The sequence below is a fragment of the Cinclus cinclus genome, chromosome 16 (assembly GCF_963662255.1).
Source record: "Cinclus cinclus chromosome 16, bCinCin1.1, whole genome shotgun sequence".
Taxonomy (NCBI): domain Eukaryota; kingdom Metazoa; phylum Chordata; class Aves; order Passeriformes; family Cinclidae; genus Cinclus; species Cinclus cinclus.
Genome location: NC_085061.1, coordinates 2,085,771 through 2,096,520, shown reverse-complemented (window position 1 = coordinate 2,096,520; position 10,750 = coordinate 2,085,771). Strand labels below are relative to the sequence as shown.

The window sequence follows — 10,750 nt, the reverse complement described above, 5'->3', positions numbered from 1 at the left end:
ATGTGGTGGTGGCAGTTCTATTTGGATGTTAATTGATTGTGCCCTGTTAATTGTTGAAGCCAAGGAGTGGGAAGTTTCCCTCGGTGCCATTCCCATGGGAGAGGTTCATTGGCAGGGTCTGGTGATCCATAGGGAATTGGGGGGTGGTAAATGAGGGATGGGGGAGTGTGGGGATACCTGGGGGGACACAGCACATCCTGGGGCCGTCCCAGACCCGGACTGACTTGTGGGACCCTCACAGCTTTGGGAAATATCTCCCTGAGAGATTAAAGAAAATCCCATCCCCAACACTTTCTGCTATCCCAGGCTGCTCCAAGCCCCAATGTCCAGCCTGGCCTTGGACACTTCCAGGGATCCAGGGGCAGCCACAGCTTCTCTGGGAATTCTGAGCCAGGGCCTGCCCACCTCACAGAGAGGAATTTATTCCCAATATCCCACCTAACCCTGTCCTCTGGCAGTGTGGGAAGCCATTCCCTGTGTCCTGTGACTCCAGGCCTTTGTCCAAATCATTCCAGGATCACCTGTGTCCTCAGCCCACGCTCGTCGCTCTGCCTGAGCCGCTCCTGGCACTCACTGAGCAAACACGTTCCCATTTCAGGTGAAGGAAAATCAATGACACCTCAAACCACCCGCACAAAGCCGGAGCAAAGGTGGAGCTTGTCTTCCCAGCTCCCTGCCTGCTGCTTCCCGACAGGAGCCCTCGCTGGGTGCTGCCAGCCTTGCAGCTTGATCACTTCGAGATCCTCCCAGGCACGAGCAGCATCCTGGCTCCTGCCCTGTTTAACCCCTGGAGCTGCTGGGGGTTGGGTCAGAGCTCCGTCCCAGCCGGGAATGTTGCCGGAGCAGCGATGTCGCATTTCCCGGCGCTGATGAGCTGCTGATAACCCATCCATCCATCCATCATCCATCATCCATCCATCCATCATCCATCCATCCATCATCCATCCATCATCCATCCATCCATCATCCATCCATCCATCATCCATCCATCCATCCATCCATCATCCATCATCCATCCATCCATCATCCATCCATCCATCATCCATCCATCCATCCATCATCCATCCATCATCCATCCATCCATCATCCATCCATCCATCCATCATCCATCCATCCATCATCCATCCATCCATCCATCATCCATCCATCCATCATCCATCATCCATCCATCCATCATCCATCCATCCATCATCCATCCATCATCCATCCATCCATCATCCATCATCCATCCATCATCCATCCATCATCCATCCATCCATCATCCATCCATCATCCATCCATCATCCATCCATCATCCATCCATCCATCATCCATCCATCATCCATCCATCATCCATCCATCATCCATCCATCATCCATCATCCATCATCCATCCATCATCCATCCATCATCCATCCATCCATCCATCATCCATCATCCATCATCCATCCATCATCCATCCATCCATCCATCATCCATCCATCCATCATCCATCCATCCATCCATCCATCATCCATCCATCCATCCATCATCCATCCATCCATCATCCATCCATCCATCCATCCATCATCCATCCATCCATCCATCCATCATCCATCCATCCATCATCCATCCATCCATCCATCCATCATCCATCCATCATCCATCCATCCATCATCCATCCATCCATCATCCATCCATCATCCATCCATCCATCCATCATCCATCCATCCATCATCCATCCATCATCCATCCATCCATCATCCATCCATCATCCATCCATCCATCCATCCATCATCCATCCATCCATCCATCCATCCATCCATCATCCATCCATCCATCATCCATCCATCATCCATCCATCATCCATCCATCATCCATCCATCCATCATCCATCCATCCATCCATCATCCATCCATCATCCATCCATCCATCCATCCATCCATCCATCCCCAACTCTCCTGATCCCCCTTGTCCACTGAAAACCCTCCTGATCCCACCCATCCACCCTGAACCCTCCTGGAATTCTCCCCAGCACCGTGGCTGAACCACCTCGAGTAACGCCTGCGATGGAAAAACCATCAGACACCTTTGTGTCCTTCTTTCCCTGGAACCTGTGAAATCAGGTTCTTCCTAAAGGGCTTTTTCTGGCCATGGAATGAAATTCAGGGATTTTCCAAGCTCCAAGGAGCCAGTTCTGTTCTGCTGTAGCAGCCCTGGAGTCCGTGGGCTGCTTGGGGTTGTCTTGGGTGATGGTGGTGAGGTTTTTTTCTGCTTTTTTAATATCTTGATCAGCAAGTCTGGCACTAAATGGAGTGATGATATTCTCTGAGGTGAATTTGGGTACTTAAATATCCTGGCCTGAATAGGGAGCCAAAAATAGACGCCTTCAGCAGCATCTGCTGCTCTTCCCTCTGAAGGACGAGGCTGGATCCCTCAGATCCTGCTGGGAATGCAGGTTGTGTTATTCCCACCCTCCCAGCCCTGCTTTCCATACCCAAAGGATGAGTTCTGAGTGGTTTGTGCTGTCCTGGGCTCCCCAGCCAGGAGCACTGAAGGCTACTGGGAGCTCTGCAGCCAGATGGGAACTGCAGGTTTGGGGGTGGAGGTGGCTCCTGAGTTTCCAAATATCCACGAGTGTCTCAGAACTTGGAGTTTGAGCTCGCCCACGTTTGCCTCCCAGAGGACTCCTGAGCTGATGGGAAGAGCCCTCAGGGATCCCCTGAGAGGGGACAGGGGTGGGATTTGGGTGCCCTTTGCTGCCAGCCCGAAGGGGAGAGGCTCAGGGTGGGGATTCCTGCTCCTTCCCCACTTCTGGATGTCCCCAGGACCGGGGAATGCTCCACGCTGGGGGTGCCAGCCCGGCTCTGTCACTGCTGTGCTGTGACCCCCAGATCCGTGTCCAGCACTGTGGATCCAGAGCCTTTATCCCCCCGGATCTCCAATGGCACAAATGGGAACAAACGCTACAAACCTTTCAAGAATTGGAGCTAAACCCCCAATTTTCTTCAAACGTGGCTGCTCTGCGCTTGAGTATTCAATTTTTTCCTATTTTTTTCCCCTTTGGAGCATCTCACAGATCTCTTGCTCCCATGCAGACACTGCTGCTGGGGAGAAGCTGCTGTCAGCTTGAATCCATCTCATTTTCAGACGGAGATCATTCCCTGGTGTAAAGCAGCCTGGCAGCCTCGGGGCAGAGCTTGTGGATGCTCAGATCCCTGGCTCAGCCCCGCTCCCCGTGGAGCAGCCCCGGGGGGAGTTTGCCCCTGCTCTGGGGACAAGGGGTAGTGCCAGGGCAGCGAGCACGGAGCGATTTCCACGGAGGAACGGGAAAAATTCGGAATTCTTCATTCAACCTCGGAGTTAATTATTATTAATCGCTCCCAGCGTTTTCCTAAAGGTTGGGAACAGCCACGAGAGGGCAGGAGCTGCTGCTGCTGTTGGTCGTCTCGGTAGGAAAGGCGGTAAATACCAATTCCTAAGGACTCTCCGAATGATTTTCCTTTTCCTGAAGGGTTTGATGCTCAAGCTGCTGTTCAGTCCCTGTCCTTGGCTGTCTGCCTCCCTGGGTAACAGCAGGAAAACAACCATGGAATAAATCCAAAACCTTTCCAGGCCAGGAGAGCTGCAGAGACCTCACACACCTCCCAGGCTCCCTGATCTGTGATGGCTTTGGAGCCCCTCCTGTGTCAGGATTCATCCTCCAGGAAGATTTTTCCCTGTCCATCTGGAATTCGGAGGGTAATGACCAATTTCACCATCTGGGAGAGATTTCAGGGGAAGGAAGCAGAGCTCCTGCTGAGAGCCCCGTGCTGCTGTTGTGGGGTTGGGAATTTCAGCGCAGGTTTGAAGAGAAGGGGCAATGATTAACCAGGAGAAAGGAGCAGGCTGTTCCAGCTGCCCAGGAGAAACCACCACGAGCCTCTGCTGCTGGGTTTTACTGGGATTTGGCTGTTCTTAAAGCACTGGTTCTTCTAGGGTTTAACATCCATGGGCAATTAGGGATCCTAAATCCCTTCCTTGTCACTGTTCCCTGTCCATCTTTGTTCAGAGATTGTTCCCCAGGTGCCAACACTCTGCCACACCTGAGGAGCCAAGATTTCAACCAGGAAATGATAAAGGCAGCAGCAAGGCTGTTCCTGGGAGAAGTTTCTGAGGGATATCAAGAGATGCCCCTCGGATCTAAGGAATGGCACTGGGCTTGGGAAATGCTGATTCCAAAAATCAGCCCCTGGGGGAAACACTCACAGGGAACTTCTTAAGGAAACTTGCCCAACCCCTGAGGAAGGTAGGTGAAGCTTTTAGATGTGCTCGAGCCATTGAGGAGCCCAAACCCTCCCCAAAATCCAATTAAACCCAGAGAAAATAGGTGGAAAAGCCCTAATAATGCAGGCAGCAGTGTGGGATCTGCTTAAATACCTCAAAGTGTCTTGAATTCTGTTTTATGGAGTTCAGGATTTTTGCTTTTCATTGTTTTTAACCTCCCTTCCCCTCTCCTGCCAGGGGGAAGCTGGCTCAGGTCTGGTTGGTCCCACTGGGGTTAAACACCCAACAGTTCCTTTGGAACAGGAGGAATTCAGGGGTTTGGAACACCAGGATGAGGAGCAGGGTGTGAATAAATCCCCTGTGGGCACCAGCTCTGGGCTTTGCCGGGTTCCTGTGCCTGCTTTTGCAGCTTTGTTGCAGTTGGAATTCGGGAGGAGCTGTGCTCCAGGGGAAATTGGCTCTTCAGGCAGCAGCAGGGGGCTCGGGTTTGCCTCCCAAGCTTTTCAAACACAGATATTTATCCTGCTGACTGCTTCCCAAACTTCTGAAAAAGAAACAAAATTCCTCGAGTCTCCTCTGAGCCAACAGGAAATGCTTCTGAATTTGGATTCCAACGTGATTCAGTTCAGAGATTACAAATTACCAAAACAACTCCCCTGGAAGTGTGGAGTCAACAAAAACAAGGTAGGAGATGAAAAATGATCCCTGAAAACATTTGGAAAAGAATTTTTATGTTGTATAAAAGTTGTTGCTGCTCCCAGAATCATTCCAGTGACCACTTTATGTTTTCAGAAATTAAATTTATTCCATCCCACTGTGGCCAAGAATAATTTCTGCCTTGGTGTTTTGGTGAGCTGTGTCCTGGAAGATTTGTGGTTCATCCCTGGGTGTTTTTCCCGGGATTTCTAAACTTGGAAATCTTGGTAGTTACCTTTTAGGGAGGTGTTGGCATTCTCTCTGGGATTTACAGTCAAACTCAAGAGGTTACACTCCCAAAATTAAATAGGAAAATGACTCAGCAATTAATCACTGCATTGAAACACTTTTTTTTTTCTCTTCTACCTTCAAGACTAGTAGAGCTTGGATGATTTAGAGCTTAAAAACATCCTGGCACAAACAAATAAATTAAGCAGCAGAAAGACAAAGGAATCTATTGATACAACAGAGTTTATTCAGCCTAAAAGAGTTTAGAGGGGGATGCATTTCACAGGACTGTTTTTGGAAGGTGCAATAATTTCAGTTCCTCATTTGCAACACACGTACAAAGAAAAAAAATCACTAAAAAGAAACTGGGTTTGCAAAGTTTTAACTGCAGGGAAACTGCTACAGCTTGAAACTTCAATGTCATTAATTAGTGTCATTAATTCTATAAAAAAAGTGTGCAAAAGGCTGCTATAAAAATATTTTGTTACAGGCCTTACTCTGAGACAGTCTGACCTCTAAAAACACTGAATGTTATCAATAACATCAATTCCCACAATACTTCAACCTTACTGAGAGGATCAGACTTGGTCATTTTTTCCCAGATCCTCCCAGGCTGTTTTTTTTTTTTTTTTTTTTTTTTTTTTGGGATGATTGAGTTGAAACAGCTCCTCCTTGCCCTAAAAAGAGCTTTGAGCAGGTTGTGGGGAGCTCAGAAGCTGTGGAAGCCCTGTGGGCCAGGCCCCTCAGCAGGACCCACGTCGTAGCCCAGCTTGTGCAGATCTTTGGTCATCACGTTGAAGGAAATGGTCACAAAGCCTTGGGAACGCACCCTGGTCACTGGCACAGAGAGCACGGGGATGAATCCAGTGAAAAGAAAGTCTGGGGATGGATTGTGGAGCTCTTTTTTTAGCAGCCAGGAGCTGCCAGGACTCACCTTCCCGTCCTTCTCCCTGTGCCACCACTTTGGGGTCGGTGAATTCCGGGCGTCTCCCTGTGAACCAGCTGGGAGCAGAAAATACAAAATCATGAACTGGGTGGCTGAGATTGATCCAGGGTGTGAGGTGAAGGTCAGTGAGACTGCCAGGAGGGTTTAGAATCCTGATTCTCTTGATTGATCTGCTTCAATCAAAGGTAAGTTTTGCCTTCAGGAAAAAAAAAAAATGCAACTGATTTCATACGGATTTTGTTAAATCCAGGTTTTTTTCCTGGGTTAGAAGAATTTTTCTATGGCAAAGATGTTGTTGAAAAATTCCTCTTGATCAGCCAGAGAACCAGAGAGGTTTGGAGATCTTGAATTTCTTAAAAAAAATGTAGAAGGGGAATTGTTTTTCCATGGGTTTTGCTCTTCCTGTGGCTGTCCTTCCAAAACAGCCCCAGGAAGGTTCAGGCAGTAATTTAGTACAGTCAGCAGGTAATTAATATCTTTGTTATATTATATATTAATATATTGTATTAATTAAATTTTAGTTAATACAATATATAAATATAACATATTATATTAATATATACTGCTGTTAATATGTTGTGAATATGAAATATTAATATTGTTGTTAATACGAAAGCTTTTCAAAAGACCCACACACCTGAAAATGAGATTTTTTTACCTAAAAACCACGAAACTGGTTCTGGCACAGAGCAGTCCCACACTCAGCACCACTGAGTGATTGCAAATGCCTTTGTGGCTAAGGACAGGAGAGAAAAGAATTCCTTAATGAATTAAAGTCATTAATTATTACCTTGTGAGCTGCTGCAGCCTCGAGGTGGACTCTGGGACGAACATGGCAATGGTTCTTTTGTGCCTGAAACAAAGAGGAGCCCCCCAGAACCTCAGGGATGAATAAGAAGCAGGAGTTTTATATTTATGAAGGCACAGAATTCCTGACACATCAGGCACTTTCCCTTCACACTTTGCACAGGAACAACAGATCTTGCTCCATTCCCAGTGGTGGGAATGAAAATTTATTATGTGAGGAACTGAGCTTCATATCTGGGCTTTTTACAGGCCAAGTTGGGCTTTAGAGGATTACCAAAACTTTGATGATGAAAGAGTCCTGCTAGAAAATCTTTGTGAACTGACAGGGCACGATGAGGAGATTTCTGGGAGCTTTTTTCTTTCTGAAACAACAGAATAACTGGCCAAAGGATGTGTCTGAGTCCTGCAGGTCAGGCTGGCACTCACCTGCCCGGCACGAAGGGCACGTGGACAGCTCCATAACCTCTGACCACATCGTGGCCAAAGAAGTCAGGCCCGTAGACACTGAGCACAATCTGTGGCCCTGCGAGGAAATGGGGGTGAGAGGGGGTTTGGCACCAGGGCAGGACCCCCCTCCCCACCAGCACTCACAGCCAAAAGGGTTGGTGCTCTTGAAGGTGATGTCGATGGGGAAGTTCCAGACCAGCGTGGTGGGTGAGACGCTGCTCTTGGAGGTGATCTGGGAGATTCCCTCCTCCAGGCCCTGCAGGGAATGTGGGGTGAGCCTGGGGCTGGGCTGAGCCCCGGGGATGGGGACAGGGTGGGGACAGGGGCTGTACCGCCGTGGGGACCCAGTCCTGGCCATAGACAAAGGAGAACTTGCAGTAGAGGTCATCGAATCCCGGGAACTGTGGGGAAGAGAGGGAGACAGAGTTCACTGGGAATTCACTGAGAGTTTCTGGGGGTGAGGATCTGCCCGAGTCAGGGTGCTGAGGGCAGCCTGTGCCAGTGAGACTGGGACAGACAGGCTGGGTCTGGGGGGCTGAGAATGGGATGGGTTTGGGAGCTGAGGCTGGGATGGGTTTGGGAGCTGAGAATGGGATGGGTTTGGGAGCTGAGAATGGGATGGGTTTGGGGAGCTGAGGCTGAGCTGGATTAGGGGAATGAAGCCGGGCTGAGTTTGGGCTAAGACAGGGATGGGTTAAGGTGGATGAAGCCAGGCAGGTTTATGGGGGGTTGAGGGTGCGCAGGTTTGAGAGGGACGGGGTCGGGTCAGGGTTGGGGCTGAGACCGGCCGGGCTCGGGCGGGACAGATTCTCATCCCGCGCGGGCAGAGGCAACACCGAGACCAAAACCTGGCCAGAGCGATCCCCCCCCCCCCCCCATCCCTCCGTGCTGTCCCGGTGTGTTTGCCGTGGTGTCCCCACGTCACCCGCACCTCCCCGCTCTCGATCTCGCCGCTCACGGCCAGCAGGAACACGCTGGGCGCCGCCATGGCGGGCACGCCGGTTGCCGTGGCGACGGACGGGGCGGCGCAGAGGACAAACTTCCCCGGCGCCGCGCTTCGCTTCGCGGCTCTTCGCGGGCCTCCCGATCCGCAGAATCGCCCCAAAATCGCCCCCAAATCGCCCCAAAACGCGGGCACCCCACCCACGGCACCCTTGGCACCCGCGGCACCTCCGGCACTGTGTCCCCGGGCGGATCCTCCCCGCTCCCCTCAGCCTCTCAGCCCGCCCTGCGCTGCCCCGTTATCCTCGTACCGCCACGTGTCCAGAACTTTTAAAATTATTATTGTTATTATTTAATATAATGCTAAAGCAACCTCAACCGGGGATTCGGCCTGCCCAGGGGATGGGCACAGCCCCAAGGCTGCCGGACCTCACGGATGCCTCTGAGGGATGCACAGGAGCGCGGTTTGGGCAGGGAAGGAGCCGGCCGGGATTCCAGGATGGGCTGGGATGCTTCCAGCTCAGGATATTCCCGATCCTACCATTCCATGTGCGGAGGCCATGGCCACTAGATGATGCTGCCGGGCAAGGGCCGGAGAAAGATGAGGATAAAGCAGGGAAATGGTGGATTTTGTTCTCTCCGGAGGGTCAGCCCCAGCGATGAGGAGAGGGGCTCTCCGCATCCCCAGCACGGCGAATTTTAATTGGGGATATCAGGAGAAGTGTCCTCAGTGTACTGCTGGCTCCGCGTGTGGGTGGGAAAAGGAGGAAACAGCCCCGTGCTGGTTTGATTAGCCCGCTGTAATTAAAAGGAAAGGGTGAGTCGGGTGTGTAAATAAAGAGGGTGAACGTGCTGAGGCTTGGCAAGAGCCGAAATCTGGTGATGGTGCCTTGTTCTCCCACAGGGAGCGGGCTGGGAGGGTGCTGGGACAGTGCTGGGACAGTTCTGGACTGGTGACACAGTGCTGGGACAGTGCTGGACTGGTGCTGGGACAGTTCTGGACTGGTGACACAGTGCTGGGACAGTTCTGGACTGGTGCTGGAACAGTGCTGGACTGGTACACAGTGCTGGGACAGTTCTGGACTGGCACACGGTGCTGGGACAGTGCTGGACTGGTGCTGGGACAGTGCTGGGACAGTTCTGGACTGGTGACAGTGCTGGGACAGTGCTGGACTGGTGCTGGGACAGTTCTGGACTGGTACATGGTGCTGGGACAGTTCTGGACTGGTGACACGGTGCTGGGACAGTTCTGGGCTGGCGCTGGGACAGTTCTGGACTGATGACACGGTGCTGGCCCATCAGGACCGTGGCTGTGCAGGACATTTGCTGCCCACACACACGTCGGTGCCATGGACGCTCCACAGCCTGGCCATCTCTGCTGTGGTTCATCCCTTTGCCTCCTTTCCACATCCCTGGCCAAGTTCCCCTCTCCATGAGGATTTTTTGGGGTGGTTGATTGCTGCCAGACCCTCTGGAGAAGGGAGGAGTGAAGGAAGCCCTTCCACATTTCAGTAGATGTGTTCTCTGTCAATACCTATTTCAACTCGGTTTTTCAGGCCAAACAAATTTGGCCAAGAGAAGAATGGGACAGGAAAGCAGGAGGGATGGAAGGGAACGCCTGAAATGTCATCCTTTCTTTACAGCCCTTCAGAAATGCTTCAGGGAACAGAGTTCATTTGAACTGGAAACGATCAGGGGTGTGGGGGAAGTAGAGCAGCTCTGGAGCAGCTGTCTGGAGCAGCTAGTGAGGCTGTTTAATTAACACTGCACTTGGCTACCAGCTACCTTGGAGCCAATTTCAGGACATTTCTGTTGCCTGGCAAGTGATATAAAGCTGCTGGAGGAGTTGTCCCAGCACTAGGAGACCTTCCCCGTGGCACAGAGACAGCAGGAGGGTATTCAGCAGTCCTGAGTCATCTGTACCTGCATCTGGAAGGTCTCTGTCTCCTCCCAGCCAGAACAAAACCTTTTATTCTTCCCTTCTTCACATGCCAGCCTTGTTTTAATTAGCTGTATTTTTAATCTTTGTGAGCAGAGTGAAATCCCAAGCAAGGAAGTGGTTTTATCCTGCTGGAAAACTTAATTAATGCTCCATCAGAGAGTTGGATTTCCAAGCGTGATGAAGGCTTGTGGATGATGGTGACCCTATGGGTGTTATTTAGCGATGCTGCTGTTTCTCCTGACCATTTAAAACATTCTCCTCTTCTCCAGGATTTGTCCTGAGACTCATGGGAAGCCTGCCTGGGGTGTTTGGAGCCAGTCATCCTCACGGGGAGGAAGGACACGCTCCTGCTGATCACTGACTTGTCGCCTCTTCCAGGTTGGATCCCAGCTCCTGGAGAGCCATTCCCAGTGTCCCTGAAGCGCTGAGCTCTGTGCTGAAGGCATGTCAAACAGCTGAGGGGATTCTGTTCGCTTCATTCCCGGGAAGGGCCAGGGGACTGGAAAAATCCAGACTGCT

The 10,750-nt window shown here is 51.1% G+C and overlaps 1 protein-coding gene across 1 annotated transcript; it reads right to left on the bottom strand.

Moving 5' to 3' along the window:
- Nucleotides 1–5,457: 5,457 nt before the first annotated feature.
- On the bottom strand, nt 5,458–8,335 carry B9D1 (B9 domain containing 1). The gene is made up of 7 exons (XM_062503666.1): nt 8,279–8,335; nt 7,680–7,748; nt 7,492–7,603; nt 7,327–7,423; nt 6,884–6,946; nt 6,082–6,149; nt 5,458–5,984 (listed from the first exon to the last, which is right to left on the bottom strand). Exons 1-7 carry the CDS (start codon nt 8,333–8,335, stop codon nt 5,857–5,859), a joined length of 594 nt encoding a protein of 197 aa, XP_062359650.1. The 3' UTR covers nt 5,458–5,856.
- Nucleotides 8,336–10,750: the final 2,415 nt, after the last annotated feature.